Raw genomic sequence first — 27,438 nt, 5'->3', positions numbered from 1 at the left:
GGTGGGGGGGGAGAGGTAGAGGGGCGGGGTGTGTGTGTGTGGGGGGGGAGAGGTAGAGGGGCGGGGTGTGTGTGTGGGGGGGAGAGGTAGAGGGGCGGGGTGTGTGTGGGGGGGGAGAGGTAGAGGGGCGGGGGTGTGTGTGTGGGGGGGGAGAGGTAGAGGGGCGGGGTGTGTGTGTGTGTGTGGGGGGGGAGAGGTAGAGGGGCGGGGTGTGTGTGTGTGGGGGGGAGAGGTAGAGGGGCGGGGTGGGTGTGTGGGGGGGGAGAGGTAGAGGGGCGGGGTGTGTGTGTGTGTGGGGGGGGGAGAGGTAGAGGGGCGGGGTGTGTGTGTGTGTGGGGGGGAGAGGGAGAGGGGCGGGGAGTGTGTGTGTGGGGGGGAGAGGTAGAGGGGCGGGGGGTGTGTGTGTGGGGGGGAGAGGTAGAGGGGCGGGGAGTGTGTGTGTGTGGGGGGGAGAGGTAGAGGGGCGGGGTGTGTGGGGGGGGAGAGGTAGAGGGGCGGGGAGGGGTGTGGGGGGGGGGGGAGAGGTAGAGGGGGGGTGTGTGTGTGGGGGGGAGAGGTAGAGGGGGCGGGGTGTGTGTGTGGGGGGGGAGAGGTAGAGGGGCGGGGTGTGTGTGTGTGGGGGGGAGAGGTAGAGGGGGGGGTGTGTGTGTGTGGGGGGGAGAGGTAGAGGGGCGGGGTGGGGGGGTGTGTGGGGGGGAGAGGTAGAGGGGCGGGGTGTGTGTGTGGGGGGGAGAGGTAGAGGGGCGGGGTGTGTGTGGGGGGGGAGAGGTAGAGGGGCGGGGTGGGTGTGTGTGGGGGGGGAGAGGTAGAGGGGCGGGGTGTGTGTGTGTGTGTGTGGGGGGGGGAGAGGGGAGAGGGGGGGAGTGTGTGTGGGGGGGAGAGGTAGAGGGGCGGGGGTGTGTGGGGGGGGAGAGGTAGGGGCGGGGTGTGTGTGGGGGGGGAGAGGTAGAGGGGCGGGGAGTGTGTGTGTGGGGGGGAGAGGTAGAGGGGCGGGGTGTGTGTGGGGGGGGAGAGGTAGAGGGGGCGGGGAGTGTGTGTGTGTGGGGGGGGAGGAGGTAGAGGGGCGGGGGTGTGGTGTGGGGGGGCGAGGTGGGGGGGGGGGGGGTGTGTGTGTGTGGGGGGGGAGAGGTAGAGGGGCGGGGGTGTGTGGGGGGGGGAGAGGTAGAGGGGCGGGGTGTGGTGGGGGGGGGGAGAGGTAGAGGGGGGGGGGTGTGTGTGTGTGGGGGGGGGAGAGGTAGAGGGGCGGGGTGTGTGTGGGGGGGGGAGAGGTAGAGGGGCGGGTGTGTGTGGGGGGGGAGAGGTAGAGGGGCGGGGTGTGTGTGTGGGGGGGGAGGGTAGAGGGGCGGGGTGTGTGTGTGGGGGGGGAGAGGTAGAGGGGCGGGGTGGTGTGTGTGTGGGGGAGAGGTAGAGGGGCGGGGTGGGTGTGTGTGGGGGGGAGAGGTAGAGGGGCGGGGGGTGTGTGTGTGGGGGGGAGAGGTAGAGGGGCGGGGTGTGTGTGTGTGTGTGGGGGGAGAGGTAGAGGGGCAGGGTGTGTGTGTGGGGGGGGGAGAGGTAGAGGGGGGGGTGGTGTGTGTGGGGGGGAGAGGTAGAGGGCGGGGTGTGGTGTGGGGGGGGGAGAGGTAGAGGGGCGGGGGTGTGTGTGTGGGGGGGGAGAGGTAGAGGGGCGGGGTGTGTGTGTGGGGGGGGGGAGAGGTAGAGGGGCGGGGTGTGTGTGGTGGGGGGAGAGGTAGAGGGGCGGGGTGTGTGGGGGGGGAGAGGTAGAGGGGCGGGGTGTGGTGTGTGGGGGGGAGAGGTAGAGGGGCGGGGTGTGTGTGTGTGTGTGGGGGGGGGAGAGGTAGAGGGGCGGGGTGTGTGTGTGTGTGGGGGGGAGAGGTAGAGGGGGGGTGTGTGTGTGGGGGGGGAGAGGTAGAGGAGGGGGGGGGTGTGTGTGGGGGGGGGAGAGGTAGAGGGGCGGGGTGTGTGTGTGTGGGGGGGAGAGGTAGAGGGGCGGGGTGTGTGTGGGGGGGGAGAGGTAGAGGGGCGGGGAGTGTGTGTGTGTGTGGGGGGGAGAGGTAGAGGGGCGGGGTGTGTGTGGGGGGGAGAGGTAGAGGGGCGGGGTGTGTGTGTGTGGGGGGGAGAGGTAGAGGGGCGGGGTGTGTGTGGGGGGGAGAGGTAGAGGGGCGGGGTGTGTGGTGGGGGGGGGGAGAGGTAGAGGGGCGGGGTGTGTGTGGGGGGGGGGAGAGGTAGAGGGGCGGGGTGTGTGTGTGTGTGGGGGGGAGAGGTAGAGGGGCGGGGTGTGTGTGTGTGTGGGGGGGGAGAGGTAGAGGGGGGGGTGTGTGTGTGGGGGGGAGAGGTAGAGGGGCGGGGTGTGTGTGTGGGGGGGAGAGGTAGAGGGGGGGGTGTGTGTGTGGGGGGGGAGAGGTAGAGGGGCGGGGTGTGTGTGTGTGGGGGGGAGAGGTAGAGGGGCGGGGGTGTGTGTGTGTGGGGGGGGGAGAGGTAGAGGGGCGGGGGAGTGTGTGTGTGTGGGGGGGGGAGAGGTAGAGGGGCGGGGAGTGTGTGTGTGTGGGGGGGAGAGGTAGAGGGGCGGGGTGTGTGTGGGGGGGGGGAGAGGTAGGGGGCGGGGTGTGTGTGTGTGTGTGGGGGGGAGAGGTAGAGGGGCGGGGTGTGTGTGTGGGGGGGAGAGGTAGAGGGGCGGGGTGTGTGTGTGGGGGGGGAGAGGTAGAGGGGCGGGGTGTGTGTGGGGGGGGGAGAGGTAGAGGGGCGGGGTGTGTGTGTGGGGGGGAGAGGTAGAGGGGCGGGGTGTGTGTGTGGGGGGGGGAGAGGTAGGGGGGCGGGGTGTGTGTGGGGGGGGGAGAGGGGTAGAGGGGCGGGGTGTGTGTGTGGGGGGGGGAGGTAGAGGGGCGGGGAGTGTGTGTGTGGGGGGGGAGAGGTAGAGGGGCGGGGGAGTGTGTGTGTGGGGGGGGGAGAGGTAGAGGGGCGGGGTGTGTGTGGGGGGGGAGAGGTAGAGGGGCGGGGTGTGTGGGGGGGGGAGAGGTAGAGGGGCGGGGTGTGTGGGGGGGGAGAGGTAGAGGGGCGGGGAGTGTGTGTGTGGGGGGGAGAGGTAGAGGGGCGGGGTGTGTGTGGGGGGGGAGAGGTAGAGGGGCGGGGAGTGTGTGTGTGTGGGGGGGAGAGGTAGAGGGGCGGGGTGTGTGTGGGGGGGGAGAGGTAGAGGGGCGGGGTGTGTGTGTGTGGGGGGGAGAGGTAGAGGGGCGGGGTGGTGTGTGGGGGGGGGAGAGGTAGAGGGGGGGGTGTGTGTGTGGGGGGGGAGAGGTAGAGGGGCGGGGTGTGTGTGTGTGGGGGGGAGAGGTAGAGGGGCGGGGGGGTGTGTGTGGGGGGGGAGAGGTAGAGGGGCGGGGTGTGTGGGGGGGGGAGAGGTAGAGGGGCGGGGAGTGTGTGTGTGGGGGGGAGAGGTAGAGGGGCGGGGAGTGTGTGTGTGTGTGGGGGGGAGAGGTAGAGGGGCGGGGTGTGTGTGTGTGGTGGGGGAGAGGTAGAGGGGCGGGGAGTGTGTGTGTGTGGGGGGGGAGAGTTAGAGGGGCGGGGTGTGTGTGTGTGTGGGGGGGGAGAGGTAGAGGGGCGGGGTGTGTGTGTGGGGGGGAGAGGTAGAGGGGCGGGGAGTGTGTGTGGGGGGGGGGAGAGGTAGAGGGGCGGGGTGTGTGTGTGTGGGGGGGGGAGAGGTAGAGGGGCGGGGTGTGTGTGGGGGGGGGAGAGGTAGAGGGGCGGGGTGTGTGTGGGGGGGAGAGGTAGAGGGGCGGGGTGTGTGTGTGGGGGGGGGGAGAGGTAGAGGGGCGGGGTGTGTGTGTGGGGGGGAGAGGTAGAGGGGCGGGGTGTGTGTGTGGGGGGGGAGAGGTAGAGGGGCGGGGAGTGTGTGTGTGGGGGGGAGAGGTAGAGGGGCGGGGTCTGTGTGTGTGGGGGGGGAGAGGTAGAGGGGCGGGGAGTGTGTGTGTGGGGGGGAGAGGTAGAGGGGCGGGGTGTGTGTGTGTGCGGGGGGAGAGGTAGAGGGGCGGGTTGTGTGTGTGGGGGGGGGAGAGGTAGAGGGGCGGGGTGTGTGTGTGGGGGGGGGAGAGGTAGAGGGCCGGGGAGTGTGTGTGTGGGGGGGAGAGGTAGAGGGGCGGGGGGTGGTGTGTGGGGGGGAGAGGTAGAGGGGCGGGGAGTGTGTGTGTGGGGGGGAGAGGTAGAGGGGCGGGGTGTGTGTGTGGGGGGGGGAGAGGTAGAGGGGCGGTGTGTGTGTGTGTGTGGGGGGGAGAGTTAGAGGGGCGGGGTGTGTGTGTGGGGGGAGAGGTAGAGGGGCGGGGTGTGTGTGTGTGGGGGGAGAGGTAGAGGGGCGGGTGGTGTGTGTGGGGGGGGGAGAGGTAGAGGGGCGGGGTGTGTGTGTGTGGGGGGGAGAGTTAGAGGGGCGGGGAGTGTGTGTGTGTGTGGGGGGGGAGGTAGAGGGGCGGGGTGTGTGTGGGGGGGGAGAGGTAGAGGGGCGGGGGTGTGTGTGTGGGGGGGGAGAGGTAGAGGGGACACTGGGAGGCAACGCCAGGGGACGCGGCGTGCGCTGGGCACAGTGCCTGGGGGCAGGATGTGGGTGGGCGGGGGCGGCATGCGAGGGGCGCAGGGGCTGCGGGAGGGTGTTATATGGGGCGGGGTCTCACCTGGCCCGGCCCCTCCATCCCGGAGCTGAAGCGCGTGTCATCGCCCAGCCGCCCCGGCCTTTTCTGTCTCTCGGCGCCCACCGTATGGTGGGGGCGGGGGGAGAGACGCTAGCAGCGATCGCCATGGGAACGGCTGACCTCTAGCTCCGGCCCCTTTGTGCGCGGGGAGCTGGGACGGGGCCGAAGCCCGGGGTGGTCACGTGGCTGCCCGGCCTTACGGCTCCTGCCGGCCATCTCGGAATCGGGCGGAAGGGGCCTGAGTTCCAGGGCTGGACGGACACGTGCTGAGCTCGTGCCACCGCCGGGAGTGGGCCGCAGCTTCCCCCGCAGGGGAGCGGGGCCCTGCCATGGGTGTGGAGGGCGCTGGCTGCACGAGAGGAATTGGGGCGGGGCGGGGCGGGGCGCCGGCGGTCGCGTGGCGGGTGTGGCGGCAGCGCCTCGAGAGCGGGCTGCGGCCACGGGCTGTGCACGCGCGCCGGGCCCCCAGCGCCTGCGGCTGGAGCCTGGGGTGGTTCTCGTGTGCGCGGGCCGCCTGCAGGAGGCGGGGCGCGAGAGAGCTGGGGCCGCGCTCCGGGGCTGGCTGGCTCCGAGGCCGGACCCAGCCTTATCCATTGCGCTGTTGGCGGAAATTTGCTGTCTAGTGTGTTCCCTGCACCGGAGGCTCCACGAATAGCGGGTGGTACTTTCCCCCACGACCTGCGCCCGCCGCTGAGAGAGCACCTACAGTGACAGGTTTCAGAGTAGCAGCCATGTTAGTCTGTATTCGCAAAAAGAAAAGCAGTACTTGTGGCACCTTAGAGACTAACAAATTTATTAGAGCATAAGCTTTCGTGAGCTACAGCTCACTTCATCGGATGCATTTGGTGGAAAAAACAGAGGGGAGATTGATATACACACACACTCACAGAGAACATGAAACAATGGGTTTATCATACACACTGTAAGGAGAGTGATCACTTAGGATGAGCTGTCACCAGCAGCGGGGGGGGGGGGGAATGATGCTGTTGTGTGTACACGTTAATTGTGGCCCTGGGGCTCCTGCGAGGGTGGCCATATTTCCAGAAAGTGAAAACGGGATACCGGGTTAGTGACGATGCACGGTGACTTGGGCTGGCCCCATGGAGGGCGGGCCCGAGCTGCCCCTTGTCGCTGCTGGCCGAGTTGCTTGGCATCACTGCTTGTCACTTACCCGGCTCCGTAGGACCGACGGTGGCCCAAGCCGCCCGGCATCCTCACTCACCCGAGCCGTCGTGCGTCGCCCGAGACCTGCTCCAAGCCCAGGCCCGGCCGCCTGGGGCTCGAGCCACCATCACAGACATGACAACTTTTTTGGCCAAAGTGGGCATTCGTCCCGTTTGCTCTTGCCAAATCTTCCTCTGTGTCACCATAGGGCAAGAGCAAACGGGATGAATGCCCACTTTGGCCAAAAAAGTTGTCATGTCTGGGACAGAGCTCAAAAAGGAGACAGTCCTGGCCAAAATAGGAGGCGATACCGGTACCCTAGTTCCTGCCCAAGTGCCCCTTTGTTTGTTTGCTCACGCATCTCATGCACTTCTTTGGGAATTTCAAGCAATTTAGCGGATCCAGATCTCTCACCTCCTTTGCTATATAAGTGCTTCAGTACTGTTTTCCCCCTCAATTCTATTGCAAAACTGTAGGGGCAGCTCTCTGTATCCTGTGAGATATTAACTAGGATAGCCCTGCTCTGATCCACATCTCAGGTAATACTGCCTGGAGAACAGCTTCATTTAGTGAATCAGATATGCCTGCCTAAATCCAAACAACTCCATTGCCTTCAGATTCATAGTATTGTGTCCAAGAGCACAACTTGGCTCACTATCTTCACTGTGAATAATTCTGTAGATATTTTTAATTTTATTTTGGACACTATTTTGGCAAAACCAAAATACTTTATAGTTTTCAGAGTAGCAGCCGTGTTAGTCTGTATTCGCAAAAAGAAAAGGAGGACTTGTGGCATCTTAGAGACTAACAAATTTATTAGAGCATAAGCTTTCGTGAGCTACAGCTCACTTCATAAATGCATCCGATGAAGTGAGCTGTAGCTCACGAAAGCTTATGCTCTAATAAATTTGTTAGTCTCTAAGGTGCCACAAGTACTCCTTTTCTTTTTGCGAATACTTTATAGTGCAACCCTCAAGGAAATGGTAGAGCCATCTTTTAGGACTAAATTCTATCTATTAATCCAACCGGGTTCATATAATAGTACCCCTCATCTTAGTATCTGAGCACCTCTGAATAGTAAAAAAAATGACAATGATCTCTTTTTCCACCCCTTCCTTGCCAGCCAGTGGAAGTTTGGATTCCTTTATTTTTAGTAGTATTCTTTATTAATATTTTTGTCTAAGAACAGTGGGAGTATTGGTGTGGCTGAGGGATCTATTATGGAAGAGCTTGGGTAAAGGGCTGGGCTTTGCATTTAGTGCTGATTGTGGTGACCATTCTTTTTCCATCTGGCAGTGTGTTTGATAGTCTTGATCTAGCTTCTTTGAAGGTTCAATCTCCTGCATTCATGAGCTTTCCCCGTTGTTGGCATTTTTGTTGTTTCAGACACAGTCCCTGCCCTGAAAAGTTCCTGTGAAGAAGTAGAAAACATACAATCAATGTTTTTCTTTTAAATTGACTATCAACATCATTAGATGCATGCATCACGGTGACAATGGGTCTTGAGGAGAGAGTTGAAGGGGCAGTATTTGGGGGCTCTTACAGATCAAGATAGGGGAGTGTTCTCTGTGTAGGGCAGAGTGGAAGAAAGCACAAAGATGTTTGTAAGAGAATTGGGCAAATGAGAGGTTGAGGTTAGCATCGCTAGTGGAGAGGGTAGGGGATGCAAAGCAATATGATATGTATACAGGTATATATAATATAGTGCACATTTATGTGAAAGAGAGAGTCTCTCTCATATATCTCTTCCCCTGCTATACAATCCCTGATAGTTGGCTCATTGCTCTATGAACCTCTTCAGATGGCACAAATAAACAGACTGCCAATTTCTCCCAAAGAACAGATGAAATGAATGGAGATAAAAGCTGTGCTGTGTTACCACAGTAAACAGCCTTCTGAAGTAGTTCAGATCGTACTCCAGTGTGACAGAGGTGGGATTGGAATATAAGAGGCTGAAGTAGTAGCTGCTGGGAGAAAGGGAAAGATCCAGGACTTGTAAAGCATGTTTAATTGAGAAACAGAAGTTAAATTCTATGCAGTGATGTTTATGTGTGTTTTCATATGAGACTGTTGACTTTTTAATTTTTTTTTAAGCTGTAATTGTTTCAGAATATTGCCTCACATCTGCTCAGCACTGCAGACCACCGAGAGTCTGTCACCACACAGCTCCGCTGTCTGCACTGGCTCCATGGGGAATACTAGTTCAAATTCCAGGTTTTGATCCTCATCTCCAAAATTCTTCCAAGCAAGGGTCTAAGTTACATAAGGGACTCTCACACTGTGTGATCATGACTGCCATGTTCCACTGAAACAATGGCACTGTGTCCAGGAGATAAAGCATTTTCGATAACAGGCCCATGAATCTGAAACTCACTCCTGGAAGACATCAGGGTGAGCATGAACCTAAGCACCTTCAGAGCAAAGGCAAACCCCACACCTTCAGCTGAGCCTTCTCTCAATAAACCCACCAAAGTCACATATTTAAAAAGCAAACAAGCAAGTCAAGGTCCTTACAGAATGAGGGGAACAGACACAGAACAAGCTTCTTGATTTTAGTTTAATAAATTTATAAGAAACTTTGGCTGGAATTGTCAAGTGATTTAGGTGCCCAGCTTGTATTGAATTTGGGTGCCTAACTTCTTTAGTCTTCTTTGAAAATCCCATCCTCAGATACTGTGGTAAAGGGTACAGCATAAGAATCTACACAGATAGGTAATCTTAAAATCCAAGGTCTCATTTGCTCTACATAGATGTTACAGATCCTTTTGTGCTTTTATTTTTTTAAAAAAGTTTTGAATACTTTTGGTTGCAAAGGAAACCTGACAAATGCAATTTGCTGCCATGCTTTCAGTCTGCAGAGGAGGAAAGAGCCTGAAACAACAGAGTTGTGAGAGGTGTGAAATGTTTGCCTTTTTTGCAATAGGACATTCACTCTGAAACCTAAAGCTGACAAGATAGGGTATGTTTACTCTACAACAACAAATAAAAAAGAAACCAAAACTAGTGCCCCAACTCTCAGGTAAAGTCTATATTAGAAAAGCTACAGCAGGAGAGTTCAGTGCAGACACTGCAGTGATGAAAGGTGTTCTTCCATCATTGTAGTAAGTCCACTTCTCTGAGAGGTGATAGCTAGGTCGATGGAAGAAATCTTCTGTTGACTTAGTGCTGTTTACATGGCCTTAGGCTGGTTTAACTACATCTTTCAAGGGTGTGAATATTTCACACTCGTGAGTGACCTACCTGGCTTGACCTAACTTTCTAGTATAGACCAGCGCTCAGAGCCCAGGTCTACAGGCTCAGGCTCATGGGGCTTGTGCTATGGTGCTGAAAATAGCAGTGTGTAGACATTCCTGCTCAGGCTTGGAAACCCGGTGAATGGTGTGGTTTTCAGAGCCTGAGCTTCAGTCTGAGCTGGAAGGTCTACGCAGCTATTTATAGCACCATAGCTTGAGCCCTGCAAGCCCAAGTCTGTCAACCCAGGCTCCGAGACTCACTGCTGCGGGGATTTTTTGCAGCGTAGATGTACTCATAGATGCTCTCATTGTTAACTATTTCTATGATGATAATTTTGTAATAAAAATGAAGATAATAATACCTGGGTCACATGGCATGGGGTAGTATCTACAGCAGTTACTACCATTACTGTTTTAGCTGAAATATGCGGCTACTTTGGATTTGTGGGTGGATTGGGCAATTGTGGGTGGCGCATACCAGCACTATTTCCTCCACAATACGACTCCAGTGTTGGACTCATTGGGTGCAATTTCACCCTCTACCCCTCTGTTATGCAGTCCAGAGCAGACCTCTAGCACCTGTTGGCCTCAAGCAGAGCCCAGACTCTGGTAAATCCTGAGCCCCATGTGAAACTTTTAGCATGTCTCTTCAACTCAGCCTCATTGGTAAATAACAGCTCTCTCCATTTGCAACGTTATGTCTGCTGCAGAGATCTGGCTGCTGGGTGTGGAAAGCTAGGATTTTGTAGAAGGAAGCACGATGAATTACTCCATTAAATATACATCACTGCTCTGTTCATTCTTTCAAAAGAACAGATTACAAAAAACAGAAGATGCATTTTAAATGCATTAAAATTCAAAGTAAAATACGGTCTTAAATACAGTGGTCATATTACATAAATCATATGGCTTTTCTACTCAGGCACTCAGAAAGCAAAACTGCATTATTATACTGTTATTTATATCATACCATATGCTAGGTCTGGAACTTAAACACTTTGAAATAGATAAGAAAACACCAGCTGCAGATCAGCAACACTCTCCTTTATTGTGTCCCTACAGAGTCATGGTGTAGCCATGCCCATCCTTCCCACTATTAAGTTGAAACTTAAATAGATTGTCAAAGAAATCAGATAACCTGTCTCAGGGAACACTTCTTTAACAGCTGCACTATAGATCTGCTGCTGGTTTTGTCCTGTCTGTGTACTAAGTCACTGCTAGCATTTGTCTTTGTGTGATCACACAGTTGTTATTTAGACAAGTTGGTTGATTTATTTATTATGATCATATTGGCTAGCAAAGTAGCCCCCTTTTTGGATAGCAAATTATGAACAAACTGCTTCCTAGTTGCTTTGAAAGTATTTGTTACTTCTAAGTATTCAGTGAAGAATTTGAACAAATAATTTTCACAAATTGTTCTCTTTGAGTCTCCCTTATTTTTGTTGATTTAGTGAGATGTTCACAACACAAACACAAGACATGCCCATCCCAAACCCCAGACACCCTTTATAAAACTGAAAAGTCATAATATTGACTTTTAAAAATGACATTAAATCACGTATATCCACTTCCAGTACTACACAATCTGAGTCAGATCCAGCCTGAAAACAATCTGAGCCCAGGGGGGGAATTAAAAACCCTATCCAGTCCTGATTCCAACCCTTCTCAAATACTGGATTACGAATGAGTGACTTTGCAGTGTGTCTCTAGAGAGTCAGTGAGAAAAGAGGAAGGATGGTCCAATGGGCACTAGCTTAGGACTTGCGAGAACTATCGTCAAATCCCGCCTCTACCCCAGACTTCTTGTGTGATTTAGGCCCAGATTCTCAAAGTTCTTTGGGTCCCTCTGTCCCATTGGACTCATAAGCATAGGGCTGCGTCTGACGGTGTATTCTCCCATACTTTTTGTAGTATGTTTACCCACAAAACACACCTCTAAGGTTGCAAGCACATATCATTTGGGTACGTAGCTCCATTGAGTTTAATGGGAGTGAGGTGCCTAAATGCCTTTGTGGATCTGGGCCTTAATTCCTCTGTTCCCCAACTATACAATGGGGAGAATAGCACTTCCTGACCTCACAGGGGTGTTGGGAGGATACAAATGTTACACTCTGTGAGGTGCTCAGATACTGTGGTGGTGCTTCAATATAAAGTATTATAGATAGATACCGATGCTGAGCTCCTGAAGGGAGAAAGAGACTGCCCTTGGGTTAGAGATGGGGGAAATTCAAGGGGGAAGAGAATACAGCTGAAGCCAGGGAGAGGGGAAGGAAAGATTTAGGTCGGGGATGTTACCACATTTGAGATCCCCTAGTAGGCTGGTTCTGAACAGTATTCCTGAGGCATGCTGCACCCTTGAGCTTTCGAAAGGCTGTAACACGATAAGAACATGATTAAAACAATATTGTCATGGGGCTGGGGTGGGGGGTTGCACTGAATTGTTAAGTTTTCATACATTAGTGTGACTATTTATTTGTTGGGGGCAGATGGGGCCTGAGCATGAGTGTGGGGAGAAACCCAACTCTTCCGTCAGGCTGAAAAATATCCACTTGCAGTGTCTATTCCAGCTCTTCCCACAAGAGAGCAGCAGAGGCTCAGAACTGCAGGGTTGGGTCTGACAATGTAGCTCACATAATTTTTATAGTGAGATTACGCCACAAAAAATCTTTGCTAAGGTTGCAAGCAGATATAGTTCCTTTCAAGAACACTGGTGTGAACAAATAAGCAGAAAACACACACTAGAAAGAAAGTCAGGAAATGCATACCAAAACTGAACAAAAACACCCCAACCTTCCAAGCATAAGAATGTGCAGAAGTGGCCCAAACTACCTGAGCTCTGACCTTTGAGCAGTGCTAGCCTCCCAGTTACCCCACTTTGCATGTAGAATATCAAAAATGGGTGCCTCCAAATATGGCTTCTGCAGCCAAAGAAATTCCTCCACCCACGGCATTAGGAATGTTTTTCGATGAATTCCATGAACTTTGTTGGATGGAGAAGGTTGGGAAGCCCTAATAGTTCCCCTTGCCCTCTCCTTCTGCACCCCTGAGCAATTCTTGAGCATCCCCTCACCCCACAAAAAGGTCTGTGTTTTGGTACAGTATTGTGTGACATATGTGCATCATTACCCCTTGACTCCCTTCTGCCTTAGTCCTGCAATACCCAGTCTGCGCTTGGGAGTGCAGATTCCGTTGATCTCATGATAGCTAACCAGAGCCAATGTTCCCTAGCAACATTACTAAAAAAGATGTTAATAACTTTTGTGTTTTCAAATTAATTAAGCAAATGTTGGTCCTGGGAACTAGATCTCAGCTAGAAGAGGCCAATAAAAGTAGGTTTTATCTGTCTTCATTCTTTCTTTCTTTCTTTCTTTCTTTCTTTCTTTCTTTCTTTCTTTCTTTCTTTCTTTCTTTCTTTCTTTCTCTTTTATTTTGCTACGAAGTGGGGGTGGGGAAATTAGACTTTTAACAGCTCCCCATCCCCCAAGATGATAAAACTAATGAGTCCTATGGCTAATTCACTTCAAATTTTCTGGAAAAATTCAACCTTTGCCTCAGACTTAACTTATCAATTTTGAGGCCCCTCTGACTTTTACTGTGGATTTTTAGGGGGGAGTCATAACTGGGTTTATACTGGAAATGCAGCTGCAACTTAACTATGGAGCAACTGCTGTCATTCCATATATTTTCCACTCTTGTTCTCAAAGTCCAAAGCAAGGAGGCTTTTATGTTTTTCTTCACGAGACTGCCATGGACCCAAACACATGTCAGATGGTGTGATGTAGAGGGTCTTGAAGGGCCAATTTACTCAGTTGCCACCACAACTCTTGCCACCCTTTCTTTACAGCAACAGAAGGAACAGGAGGGAGCCTTTGCTGTGTTCTCCCTTGTTGCCTTTGGTGGACTCTCCTGCCATAAACTCACCATCAGTTCCTGGTGTTTGAATTAAAATAATAATGGGAAGAGGAGCCTAATTTGAAATCCCTGAAGAACAAAGAGCCCTGATGGAGTTCAGGAGCGTTTTAATCTCAGTGAGGGGCCATTTGGGGTGCTGTGCTGGGGATCAGAAAGGGTTTTCAGTAGCTGGATGGTAGGACAAATCCTGACCTACCCTCCTAACCCACTGCTGGGAATGCTCCGTTATCCCTGAACTCCACACCTACCATGAGGTACCTCAGTGTAGTCAGACACAGAACAGGCGAGGCCCATGGGGGCAGTTGGACATGGAGTGGGAGGGACACAGGCACAAAGAGTGAGGAGGGGGGGTATGGGGACAGGCAGACAGGAAAGGCCCCTGGCATCCCTTGTCTTTTAAGGTTACATTTTGCTTTCTGCATTGCTTAGAAGCCTCAGAAGCCCTGCACCTGTAGGCCCCACCCAGCACCTGGCAGCTGGCATATATGCCAACCCTAATTTAACACATGATCTCTAACAGATGAGCCTCAGGGCCTCTGGGTTAGCCTACAAAGTATCACATCACTCACTCCAGGAGGGATCTGTGCTCTAAGGATGAGAATGATGCTTCATCTCTGAATTGCTGCTGTACATGCAAAAGATGCAATTAGCTGCTGCAGGCTGGGCCTGTCTCATGCTTTGCCTTGTTTAACAGAGGCTTTAATTAAAGAACCCCTGATGTTAGAAACCCACATTAATTATTCATCTGAAAACATTTACATAGAATCCCTCGATTCCCTTCTTCAATAAATTATCAACTTCACGTCTCCATAATTTATTGAAATGACTAAAAATACATTGTCTCAGCCTCCATCACCACCCCCCTTGCTCTGGCTTTGTCTCTTCAAAATGTGATGGGTTTGCTTTCTTAATGGTAAGTTATCCTAGTGCCCAGGAAAGAAGGAGGGAGGGAAGGAAGGAGTGAAAGAAAGAATTGTCTCTATGCAGGGGTTGTGGAGATGGCTGTTATTTTTCTTTCTTACATATCTCTCATGAGTTGTGGTTTAAAGCAGCTCAGTGACCATGTTTGATGAGGTTAGTGGCTGGGGCCCTAGCCTTAGGCCCCAACTAAGAAGATGCATGTTCAATTCCTGGCTCAGCCACACTTACTGTGTGACCTTGGCCAAGTCATTTAATCTATCCCATCTTTCAGTTTCCCCTGTGTAAAATGGGGATAATACTACTTCGATAGTAAGGATAAAATCCATTAATAACTGTGAGGTACTAAGAGAAAGACCACATAAGTGCCTAATTAGAATGCTAGAACCAGCTTTATATCAAACCACAGGGAAAGTATTGCCAAGGGAACATCCAAGTGAATGATTCACAGCAAGTAGTTAATTCAACACATTTCATTTTGTGACAGAATGGACTGTCACATGGGTAGGAGAAAAAGACCTCTGAGAAGCAGGAAATTAGAACTAGGGTGTAGGTCAGCTAACCCTAATTAACAACTAAGCCTTGCAGAAGCTGCTAGACGTGGGAGGAGTCAGGGGCCCATATAATTTGTCCAGACTGCTTCAGGGTTAGAGTCAATTTCAGGATATGGGGTGATTCTGCAGGGATGGGCTGATGAAAACTGGGAGCGTGGAGACTGACAAGTAATCCAGGAAGGCTAAAGTGGAGCCCAGGAGCAGGGTAGAATAGAGCATTGAAGACCAGGACAAACCCTTGGAAAGGAAAGGAGAGTTTGGATGAGGTCTTCCTTCTTTAGAGATTTGAACTTTGGGTTCCTGAAAGAGGGGAAAAAGGCTGTAATTGATCCTGAGAAGCATGGAGCATTCAGAACTTATAGCATTTGGATCCAAAAGTAAAAGAGATGTAAAACTCTGGTAAAATAATTTTATACTTTTGTTGTAAGAACTGCTATGTTATCTGGCTTCTTTTTTTCTCTTCCCCCTTCTCTCCTCATTTCTGTGGTACTTAGTTCATCTTGACTTACAGGGACTATTCCTGTGCAGGGCGGGCCTTAGGAAAAATGGCACTTGTGTGAACTTGTATTTTGACTCCCCTGACCCCCATGGGCACAGTGCCCCTCCCATTTCCCCTGGGCTCTGTGGGTACCCCCTATTGCCCTTGTTCCCTGTGGGCTCCCCAGGCTCCCCACCCCCCCTTTGTCCGTAACCCCTGTACCCCCTTATCCCATCCCCTGCACCCCTCTCCTGCATTCTCCTCCTGCAGCCCCAACCCCTGTACTGTGACTCCTAACCCCTGCATGGTGCCCTCCCACATGGTCCTCCTCTGCCAGCCGGGAGCAGTTTTGTGCTGCTGCACCTTGACCACTAGGGCTCTGGGCAGACGCCTGGGCGGCCCACCCCTAAGGCCGGCCCTGGATCTTGTGTGCAAACTGGCCATGAACAAATTTCCAAAATTCTCAGTTTTGTTCAAAATTATTGACAGTGGTGCTCAATGATTAATTCGTGGTCTGTAAGTTGCTTGAAGTGTCATGAGTTAGAGTTAAATGTGCAAACAGCTACTTGTCCTGTCACTCTTCTAACTAGTATGTGTAACTGTAATTTACATTGAAAGAAAAGGAGTACTTGTGGCACCATAGAGACTAACAAATTTATTAGAGCATAAGCTTTTGTGAGCTACAGCTCACTTCATCGGATGCATTTGGTGGAAAAAACAGAGGGGAGATTGATATACACACACACAGAGAACATGAAACAATGGGCTTATCATACACACTGTAAGGAGAGTGATCACTTAAGAAAAGCCATCACCAGCAGCGGGGGGGGGGGGAGGGAAGGAGGAAAATCTTTTATGGTGACAAGCAAGGTAGGCTATTTCCAGCAGTGAACAAGAATATCTGAGGAACAGTGGGGGGTGGGATGAGGCGGGGGGGGAGAAATAACATGGGGAAATAGTTTTACTTTGTGTAATGACTCATCCATTCCCAGTCTCTATTCAAGCCTAAGTTAATTGTATCCAGTTAGCAAATTAATTCCAATTCAGCAAATTAACTCCAATTCGTTGGAGTCTGTTTTTGAAGCTTTTTTGTTGAAGGATAGCCACTCTTAGGTCTGTAATCGAGTGATCACAGAGATTGAAGTGTTCTCCGACTGGTTTTTGAATGTTAAAATTCTTGACGTCTGATTTGTGTCCATTTATTCTTTTACATAGAGACTGTCCAGTTTGGTCAATGTACATGGGAGAGGGGCATTGCTGGCACATGATGGCATATATCACATTGGTAGATGCGCAGGTGAACGAGCCTCTGATAGTGTGGCTGATGTGATTAGGCCCTATGATGGTGTCCCCTGAATAGATATGTGGACAGAGTTGGCAACGGGCTTTGTTGCAAGAATAGGTTCCTGGGTTGGTGGTTCTGTTGTGTGGTGTGTGGTTGCTGGTGAGTATTTGCTTCAGACTGGGGGGCTGTCTGTAAGCAAGGACTGGCCTGTCTCCCAAGATCTGTGAGAGTGATGGGTCGTCCTTCAGGATAGGTTGTAGATCCTTGATGATGCGTTGGAGAGGTTTTAGTTGGGGACTGAAGGTGATGGCTAGTGGCGTTCTGTTATTTTCTTTGTTGGGCCTGTCCTGGAGTAGGTGACTTCTGGGTACTCTTCTGGCTCTGTCAATCAGTTTCTTCACTTCAGCAGGTGGGTATTGTAGTTGTAGGAATGCATGATAGAGATCTTGTAGGTGTTTGTCTCTGTCTGAGGGGTTGGAGCAAATGTGGTTATATCGTAGAGCTTGGCTGTAGACAATGGATCGTGTGGTATGATCTGGATGAAAGCTAGAGGCATGTAGGTAGGAATAGCGGTCAGTAGGTTTCTGATATAGGGTGGTGGTTATGTGACCATCGCTTATTAGCACCGTAGTGTCCAGGAAGTGGATCTCTTGTGTGGACTGGTCCAGGCTGAGGTTGATGGTGGGATGGAAATTGTTGAACATCCTGGTGGAATTCCTCAAGGGCTTCTTTTCCATGGGTCCAGATGATGAAGATGTCATCAGTGTAGCGCAAGTAGAGTAGGGGTATTAGGAGATGAGAGCTGAGGAAGGGTTGTTCTAAGTCAGCCATAAAAATGTTGGCATAATGTGGGGCCATGCGGGTACCCATCGCAGTGCCGCTGATTTGAAGGTATACATTGTCCCCAAATGTGAAATAGTTATGGGTGAGGACAAAGTCACAAAGTTCAGCCACCAGGTTAGCCGTGACATTATCGGGGATACTGTTCCTGACGACTTGTAGCCCATCTTTGTGTGGAATGTTGGTGTAGAGGGCTTCACCATCCATAGTGGTTAGGATGGTGTTTTTAGGAAGATCACCAATGGACTGTAGTTGCCTCAGGAAATCAGTGGTGTCTCGAAGATAGCTGGGAGTGCTGGTAACGTAGGGCCTGTGGAGGGAGTCTACATAGCCAGACAATCCAGCTGTCAGGGTGCCAATGCCTGAGATGATGGGGCGTCCAGGATTTCCAGGTTTATGGAACTTGGGTTCCAGATAGAATACCCCAGGTCGGGGTTCTAGGGGTGTGTCTGTGCGGATTTGTTCTTGTGCTTTTTCAGGGAGTTTCTTGAGCAAATGCTGTAGTTTCTTTTGGTAACTCTCAGTGGGATCAGAGGGTAATGTCTTGTAGAAAGTGGTGTTGGAGAGCTGCCTAGCAGCCTCTTGTTCATACTCCGACCTATTCATGATGACGACAGCACCTCCTTTGTCAGCCTTTTTGATTATGATGTCAGAGTTGTTTCTGAGACTGTGGATGGCATTGTGCTCTGCACGGCTGAGGTTATGGGGCAAGCGATGCTGCTTTTCCACAATTTCAGCTCGTGCACGTTGGCGGAAGCACTCTATGTAGAAGTCCAGTCTGTTGTTTCGACCTTCAGGAGGAGTCCACCCAGAATCCTTCTTTTTGTAGTGTTGGTAGGAAGGTCTCTGTGGCTTAATTTGTTGGTCAGAGGTGTGTTGGAAATATTCCTTGAGGTCGGAGACGTCGAAAATAGGATTCTAGGTCACCACAGAACTGTATCATGTTCGTGGGGGTGGAAGGGCAAAAGGAGAGGCCCCGAGATAGGACAGATTCTTCTGCTGGGCTAAGAGTATAGTTGGATAGATTAACAATATTGCTGGGTGGGTTACGGGAACCACTGTTGTGGCCCCTTGTGGCATGTAGTAGTTTAGATAGCTTAGTGTCCTTTCTCTTTTGTAGAGAAGCAAAGTGTGTGTTGTAAATGGCTTGTCTAGTTTTTGTAAAGTCCAGCCACGAGGAAGTTTGTGTGGAAGGTTGGTTCTTTATGAGAGTATCCAGTTTTGAGAGCTCATTCTTAATCTTTCCCTGTTTGCTGTAGAGGTTGTTGATCAGGTGGTTCCACAGTTTCTTTGAGAGTGTGTGGCACAAGCTGTCAGCATAATTTGTGCGGTATGTAGATTGTAATGGATTTTTTACCTTCAGTCCTTTTGGTATGATGTCCATCTGTTTGCATTTGGAAAGGAAGATGATGTCTGTCTGTATCTGTACGAGTTTTTTCATGAAGTTGACAGATTTCCACTCTATACGGCTAAATTCAGTGCCTTGCATAATGACAGGTTTCAGAGTAGCAGCCGTGTTAGTCTGTATTCGCAAAAAGAAAAGGAGTACTTGTGGCACCTTAGAGACTAACAAATTTATTAGAGCATAAGCTTTCGTGAGCTACAGCTCACTTCATCGGATGCATTTGGTGGAAAAAACAGAGGGGAGATTGATATATACACACACAGAGAACATGAAGCAATGGGTTTATCATACACACTGTAAGGAGAGTGATCACTTAAGATAAGCCATCACCAGCAGCGGGGGGGGAGGAAAGGAGGAAAACCTTTCATGGTGACAAGCAAGGTAGGCTAATTCCAGCAGTGAACAAGAATATCTGAGGAACAGTGGGGGGTGGGGTGGGGTGGGTGCGGGAGAAATAACATACCTAAATTGTACTGTTACTAAGCTGGGCCTGAATGGGGAGACCTTTGTTACATCTACAGCCCAAATTACCATAATGAAGGGCTTGTCTACGCTTACAGTGCTGAAATGGAACAACTGCACTAGTGAAGATGCTACCTATGCCGATGGGAGAGTTTTCACCTTCAGCGTAGGTACTCCAGCATAGGGGTGTGTGGATTTTCTATGGCCCTGAGCGATGTTGTTTTACTGACATAAGTTTGCAGTGTAGACTAAGTCTAAGGCTATGATTTTGTAATGGAGATCATGCAAATTGCTAATTTGAATAAAGTCCATGAAATATTAGAAATAGTTGTAAAAACACATTTGATTGGGCCCCCAAACTGAGTGGCGTCAGGATGTGGCATATAGGGTTGCAGGTGGCCCATCTCTATCTATGAAGGGGTGGATGGGCCAACCCCCTGAGGGGCTTTGCACCATGTTCCAGCACCTGGAGTGGAGAGTTGTGGGGCAGGAGCTGCCCTTGCAGGGTGAGTGTGGGTGAGCTCACACTCCAACCCTCCCTTCTTTTTCCCCCCTGCATGTCTGCTGTGGAATTTGATAAAAATTTCCATGTCAAAATCATAACCTTAACCATAACAGTTATGTGTGTAACAAATCAAATTTTATATTTGGTTGTAATATTTCCAACTTTGGGTGGGTGAGTGGGTGCAGAACTGGAGGGTTAATGCAGGTATGCCTATTGGGATTTACTGTATAGGTAAAAAACTTGCTTAATGAAAATTAGATGTCAAGGAAGCAGTGCCCATCTGCCATGATGCATTAGCCTGTCATACCACTGCCTATGATCTCTCTTACAGAGGGATTTTAGGGCCACTGGTAAACTGGAGAGGGAGGGTGTGACATACCAGGGTACAATCCAGACCAATGAGCAACTGTGTCACCCCTGCTCTGCAACTTTGGGTGCCTTACAATGTCTTGTTGAAGGAACTCCCACCAGGGGCCACTCACAAACAGCCTTCCAGCATTCAAGCCACACCCTGAGTGTCTGTGTGTAACTGCAGCCTGTTAGTCACACTTGGGTTACACTCTGGCTCTCACCAGCCTGAGTTATGCTGCAGAGTGACCCCAACGCACCCCCAGTGTTCGATTTCCCCCCAGAAATGTATGTCCTGTACTCTCCTGGACAATACAAACGATATTCAATCTGTTATTTCTTTAATAGAAATAATATGCTTACAACTTGCCACACCAAATGGAGTTTCCAAGACACTTCAATTTAAACACACTGGATTAGAGAAAACAATAAAACAAGTTTATTAACTACAAAGAGAGAGATTTTAAGTGAGTCCAAGTGATGAGGCATAAAAGTCAGAAATGGTTACAAGGAAAATAAAGATAAAACTCTATGGGTGCCTAACTTAACAAACTATGTTAAATTCAAAGCAAAGTTTTCTCACCACATGCTTTCAACAGTCTAATTGACTAAACTTCTTAGGTCAGGACCCCTTATCCCAGAGTCCAAGGAAGGCTTCCTTTGTTGCTTCAGGTGCAGTGAATGCTATGGACAGGGAGAGAAAGAGGTGTATCTTGGGGTGTTTGTCCCTTCTTTTTTAGTTTCAGTCACCCTTTTGAAAAACATCTCCAATTGAGAATCAGGAGACAAAAAGTCTATGGGAGGGATGTTCCCTGCTGCCTTTTCTCACCTATTTGAGCATCCTTTTGTCTTCCCACTCTGCTTGATGACTCTGTTTACTGCTTAAATGCAAATTAAGCAGATCACACATTCTTTTGTTTAGGACAGACCTCAGTTTGGAACATATGTTAATAACACCATACAGTGGAATCTTATAACTTGCCACACCTAATTTATCAGGATGATACTGATCAGCAAATTATGAGTTTTCAAATGATATTTTACAAAGCACACTTTGAACAAATATTATTACAATGTGGGTAGGGTGTGAATACAGGGGTGCATTCTGTCACAGAGGATAAAGTGGAAGATTAAGGAAGCAAAATTTTCAATCTTTAAAAAATGTAGCAGGAGTTCTTGCATCAACTAACTTAGACTGCTTCCATTTGCAAAACATCAGTTTTAGTTATTAAATTAAGAGAGGGTAAATTAATTCCAGATGTTGGTGGTCCTTGGAATAGTCCTTGCTCATTGAACTTTTGGGGTTTCCCTCCATTTCCATGAGAAAGAACAACAGTCTCTAATGTGCCACAAAGACTCCTAGTTGTTTTTACTGATACAGACTAACACGGCTACCCCTCTGAAACCTGTCACCCAGCTTCTATGATTCCCACAATAATGTCACAGAAATGGCTACGACCAGCAGCGCAAGTGAGACCTGGGGCTGCTCTCACACATTTTGTGTGCTGCAAAGTATACAAGTATCCTGATCCTGTGTAACACTATTGAAATCAAAATAGGTTTCCTCTAATTTCTGCTACAGAATGTGCTCTGATTAGCACAAACATTTAGCTGATCCCGGAGTGATCAAACTGAGGCAAAACCAGCCTACATTAAAAGCCCTCTGTTCCAAATGGGAAGGCTTTACCAATGGACCTCACTGTTTGCAAAGCTCATGAGAAATTAGCCAAGAGAAGAGCGTCTAATGTATTAATTATTTATGGAAAGTCACTCAGTCACCTCCAAGTTGATGATGTCATGTGGGGATGGGGGAAATCTGCTCACACAATTCAACATCAGGCATGAGATCAACCCTTAGAAAATGAGTTGACACTCAGCTCTCCCTGGCATCAGTGGGGTACTGTTGCTGACTTCCAGAGGGACATAGCAACCTAACTCTATCCCTGTATGAATTGGTGGTTCAACATATTGCACCCAAATTGACCAGGGGTAAAAATTTTACTTGCACCCAGGTGCCATTTTCAAAAGTGATTTAGGAGCCTAAAGCTCCTGGACTTTCAATGAGACTTGGGCTCCTAAGTTCCCAAGACACATTTGAAAATGGCACTTAAACATTAGTAAAAACTTGACCCAAGGTGTATGGTTTTGCCAACTTTAATTCTGAAGCAAGGTGGCCAGGTGTTGCTTTTCTTGGGAACATCTGAGCCTGAAGAACACTGTGAAAATGGAATTTTGGGTGCTATAAAGGCAGCTGTTATTTCATTCCATGTACATAAGGAACACACTATGCTTCATTCAATCTAGATTATTTTTATCTTGGACTAAGAAGACTAGCAAACAAAATAACGTGAGAGAGATCACACACCGGGCCTGCTCACCACATACCATTCCCTGTCCAGACTTGAACCTAAAATGGCAGCTGCCTCCAGCAGCCCCTGCATAGAGACACTTCTATAGTTAAAGGTACAGTACACAGTAGACAGACTAGCTCTATGGGGCACACAAACCCCACACTGGACAACAAGGGGTTGAGGAACTGCTCGGGGCTCAGGCAGCTCCACCCTGCCACACGTAGAAGTCATGTGCTGGCTGGAGGAGGAGCTTTACACGGGGAGCAGAGCAGCTGCCTTGTTGGCACGGCAGGGGAGAGAACAGTTCCTGATGAAAGGCTGGAGCTTCCCTGAGGGAAGGGAGGGCCAGATTCTGACACGCCTTGAGAGGGAATCATGTCCCTCTATTTCCTATGGACTCTGTTTCTTTGTGTTACTTCCCCTTGCTTTTTCTTTGTGGACTACCCTGGAAGGGGAGAGACTTTAAAGTGATCTGTTCATAGTGCCAAGTTTCAGGAAGAGGCAGACCATCATAGGGAAGGAGCGACCATGGGCAGGAGGGACCGGATGGGAAGAGAGCTGCTATGCCATCTCTGCCCACAAGGGGGCATGAACCATGAGTCAACCCAGTCACAACAACTACCTGCTACATCAGCCATCCTGGGGGTAAATATGGTTGGGTGCTGTGAATCACATCAGGAGCAATGAAGGGAAGTTTAACAAACCCTAGAGGAAGTAATGTCTTATGGAAATTTAAAAAAAAATATGCAACCAAACTTGAAAGAGGCAGAGAGCGGGTTTTGGTGTCTGGAACATAGATCACAGCTCACTTTGCAGTCAGCAGTTCCAGGCACAAGGTGGTTTCATTTATCTCAGGACTTGATCAGCTTTGTGTGCTGAGTCCATACCTCAGGAATCTGCTGCATTTCAGTTTCCTCAGATGATAGACGTGTGATGGTTTGAACCTTCTTTTGATCTTCTGAACAGCATTCTCCACTCCAGGCATGCTCTTGTCACATACTTTGAATCCTCTTCTGAGCCACAGTCAAAGGGAAATCTTGTGTATCTAAACTTCAGCTAATGCATATTACACCAGGCACACACACAGTATGTGTTCACAAGCCTCCAAAAGCAACTGCAGAAGCATGACCTAACACTTGAGATCATGTCAGCACATGCTGCTTTTACAGTCCTTGCTTTGAGGGGGAGAATCGCTTCCTGGGGGCTGGAAGAACATTAAACAGATGAACAGGAGAAAATGGGGGACATTCAACAAAGGGAGCAATAGCCTTTCTATGTCCCTGTCAGCTGTGAGAGAGGAAGTCAAGCAGAGTTCCAAAAGAATATTTTTCAGTTGGCAAACTTGTCTCTGAAACTATACAATTGTTCATTAAACCTGGATCCTGACATGGACATGTTCATCAGCAGTGTGCAAGCAAGGGCTCAGATTTGGACTCAGTCTTGAATGCCATGAACTGTTTGCAAACAGCTCTCTGATCCACGGTGGCTTTACAGAGAATAGCTATTAACATAATAACCACGCCATAGAATGAAAGCCATGGCTCATGTGATTGTGACAATGCCATGCTGAGAATTAAAATAAAGATCCATAAGTGCCTGTATAATCTGCTGAAAACTTCTCTGTGAAGTGCCTACTTGATCACATCTCCTCATCTGCTTCAGGCCCCCCAGTTGGACTGATTGACTAGAGTCCCAAGAATGCTGTTGCAAAACAGGTTTCGGAGTGGTAGCTGTGTGTACTGGGGCGGTTGCCACCCTCCTGGAAAACAAGGGTTAAAAGCAGCTCTGGAGAAGTCTGTGGCTGTGAAAGGCTAGGCTGATTGGGGAAGCAGCCATAGCTGTGGCCAGCTCAATCAGGGCCCAGCTGGCCCTTATAAGAGGGCTGGGGGCTAGAAGTTGGAGGAGTCTCACTCTAGCCCTGGGGTGAGGTGAGGTGAGGTGAGGTGAGACGAGACGAGACGAGACGAGACCGACCGGCCGGGAGCTATAGCCTGGTAAACCCCCAGGCTGCAAGCCTTGTTGATGGTCTATGAAAGGTACTGGGATTGCAGCGGGGTAGCCCAGGGATAGGCAGAGACAGCTGGTCCTAACCCCTTGCCTGTGATGTGTGGTCATTACAGACTGCAGTCTGTCCCAGTGAGCAGGGGCTAGATGATGACTGGCAGTAGCTACTGAGGCAAGGTGGGTTTAGAGGGTTGGGGGAGACCCAGAGTGTGGGGATACTACTGGGGCAGAACCCCAGGGTAAAGGGCACTGGGGTCTGGGAGGGACATGGTCTCAACGGCAGGTGAGACACCAGCTTGCAGAGGGCGCTCTGTAAGCTGGAAAAGCGCTAATTCCTGGATGACTAGTACCGGTGAGTTGTTGCTTCACCACACTGTGTTAGTCTCAGCAAAAACAAGAAGAAGTCGTTGTGCACATTTGTTAGTCTCCAAGGTGCCACAAGGACTCCTCGTTTGTTTTTGTTGCGAAACAGTTCAGCAGTCAAAACTTCCACAAGGAGAAGAGAAGGAAGCTAGAAAGCAGCCATACTTCTGCTTGCTACCCACTGGGGCATTGTCTTTGTGATTTAAGAAGACAGACTATGACAAAGGCAGCAAATAAGATTCAAGCAATTAACACCATGTGCCATACCTTCTATACACTCCAGGCTATGGCTTTTTGTGGTAATGGTACACAGCAGAGATGTATGGATTATTCAGTGTGAATGTTGTTCTTTGCAAATTAATTCCCCTTTCTGTTCATTAACTGTTTGGGACCCAGCCATGCATTCTTTGAATGCATCTGTTCATAAGAATTGCATCAAACAGTTATGACAGTTTTCACACTGTACCAGTAGGTTGTTTGGAAATGGTATCAACCCATTTAGGGCTTGTTTGTGATGTGTGGTTGGCCTCCTAAGTGGAATTTCTGCTTTCTGACTGGATGAAAAGAACTTTTAAAACAGGAAAATAACATCAATTCTGATAAACTTTCTGGACAAATAGTTCTGAATACTAAAATTCAGAATGTTCTCTGGATTATGAACCCTGTGATTGTCTGAATACGTGCAAATACCAATAAGAAATCATGACTAAAGCAACTCAAATGCAGGGCTCTTATTCTTGAAGCGGGGCTTCTGCTATTCAACCAAGACTAGTAATACTAACTTTTTGTTTTTTGCAGGGGGTAATCTCTGCAGGATGTAATGACTGAAATGTGCCTACAGCAGTGGTTCTCAAAGCTGGTCCACCGCTTGTTCAGGGAAAGCCCCTGGTGGGTGGGGCCAGTTTGTTTACCAGCCATGTTCGCAGGTTCAGCCAATCATGGCTCCCACTGGCTGCGGTTCGCCGCTCCAGGTCAATGGGGGCTGTGGGAAGGGCAGCCAGCACATCCCTCAGCCCGCGCTGCTTCCTGCAGCCCCTATTGGCCTGGAGCAGTGAACTGTGGCCAGTGGGAGCCGCAATCAGCCAAACCTGCGGACGTAGCAGGTAAACAAACTGGCCCAGTCCACCAGGGGCTTTCCCTGAACAATCGGTGGACCAGCTTTGAGAACCACTGGCCTACAGTATACTGGTTGCCAATTATTAGGACAATTTTTCCCAACTAAACACACTTCCCTTACCTTGAAATATTAACACATGATTTCACAAAATTGTTCTATATCCCAGATACAGGGCCAAAATCCACCTCAGTGAAAGTGAACATAACCCCAGTGACATCACTAGAAGTGCACACACTTTTATGTCAGTGCTGAATTTAAGCTACAGATGAGAACACTTCTGCTTGTATATGGTGGTTTCTGTGACTGCTCAGAGAATAATTTAGGCAGAAGTATTGACAATAAAGGAAACGGGGTTTTTTTGTGTCACTGATTAAAACGCAGCTTTGAAATCACTGACATTCTTGAAAATACTATGAGCCCACTTCAGCCTCTGTTTAACGGAGTCCCACTTACTTGTGAATGTGGCTCTGTGCTTATGCATAGCTGACAGTTGTGTCCGGTTTCTGCAACCAAGTGCTCAAGTCCAGAGATAAAGGGCTAGATTCAGTGCTGCAGTGTGTCAACTTGGGATAATCAACCATGGGAGGATCATCTAGCGTATGTGGATCTTTACGTAGCATAGAGCCTGTGTCTATAAATTCTCATTTTTCCCCCTCCCCCCAGCTGTTGGCATTGCGAATATGGTTGGGGAAAAGCTAGAACATCTCAATGCTCCAAGACCTGCAGCTGTCATATTGGCTGCTGGAGCAGCGTATAAGCCAAGTTACACCTGGGGACTGGCCTGCTGCACAGACAGCCCAGCATTGGAAGAATGACGAGGCGACTTTTGTGCTTTTCTTACAGAGTTATGCTTTGCACTCCTCTGCCACAGATCATGATCTAGGACATTATGTTAATAAGAATTATTATAACCTTAAAAAAAATCCAAATCCCAGATTCTCCCATGCACAGGGGCTCTTTACCTTAAAAGACCATTTTGTGTCACTAACAACATTTTAGATGGAAACTCCGCTGTACTTTTCTCTGATGTTATCAATCTGCGGGAGAGACCGTAACAGTCTGCAGCACCCCCTAGCCATGCATTAATTGCATTATAAATCACTGTTTGGGTAGATCTGAGCGTTTAAATAAAACAACACCACAATCCTAGCTGTCTGATTTCATTGCCATAGCGTCTCTCTACCAGTTTGGGGCTGTTGACTGTGCTCCTTCCCCAGGAAGTCATGCCACCATTCTCCCTTCTCTTCTCCCCCGCCCCCAGTTGGGGTAGGGCTCCCTGCTTTTTAAGTGGGAGCAGATCATGGCAGATGTATGGTCTCCTCTGGGACTCAACCACCATTTGGTCTAATTACTCCTGACGTTGCTATTGCTATTACGGAAGAAATGTCAGGAGAAATTAGACCAAGTGGTTGCGTGAAAAGCAGAGAGAATCCAGTATAGTGTTTCACTTTCCTGAAGAAGTTCTCATTGCTAAGATTTGCTGCTGCTGCTTTTCCAGCAGAGAGATGGAAGGAAACGGAAAGAACGTGAAAGTGAGAGACTGATCTGTATTGACCACCCTTATCATTGTACTGAGAGAGCTGGAAAGCATTTTTTGGGTGGTTCTGTTGAAACTAACATGTCAGGAGAGCTTTACAATGGACATCAGCTCTTATGAAATTCTAGCCAGTCTACCGTGTAGTGGAAACAGCGGGTAACTTTGAGATTCAATGTTTGGAACATTAGAATCCCTCTCTAAAATTTTTTGGAGTCTGGAGCAGAGATATTGGCTCGGCTCCTTATAGAGGAAGAAGTCACTTGCATGTTTTGTTTCCAGATCTGAACTTCAT

At 49.8% G+C, this 27,438-nt stretch overlaps 1 protein-coding gene across 1 annotated transcript in view; it reads right to left on the bottom strand.

Annotated features, from left to right (window-relative positions):
* TEX55 (testis expressed 55) overlaps positions 1-5,003 on the bottom strand; it is a 20,862-nt gene extending 15,859 nt beyond the window's left edge. Inside the window, exon 1 of the mRNA XM_038373149.2 lies at positions 4,653-5,003. Within this exon, the coding sequence (XP_038229077.1) occupies positions 4,653-4,670 (18 nt within the window). The 5' untranslated portion in view covers positions 4,671-5,003. The remainder of the gene's footprint in view (positions 1-4,652) is intronic.
* Positions 5,004-27,438: the final 22,435 nt, after the last annotated feature.

This window comes from Dermochelys coriacea, chromosome 1 (assembly GCF_009764565.3).
Source record: "Dermochelys coriacea isolate rDerCor1 chromosome 1, rDerCor1.pri.v4, whole genome shotgun sequence".
In the NCBI taxonomy this organism is placed as follows: Eukaryota; Metazoa; Chordata; order Testudines; family Dermochelyidae; genus Dermochelys; species Dermochelys coriacea.
The sequence above is the reverse complement of the archived record's forward strand: the minus strand, read 5'-3'. Positions and strand labels throughout refer to the sequence as shown.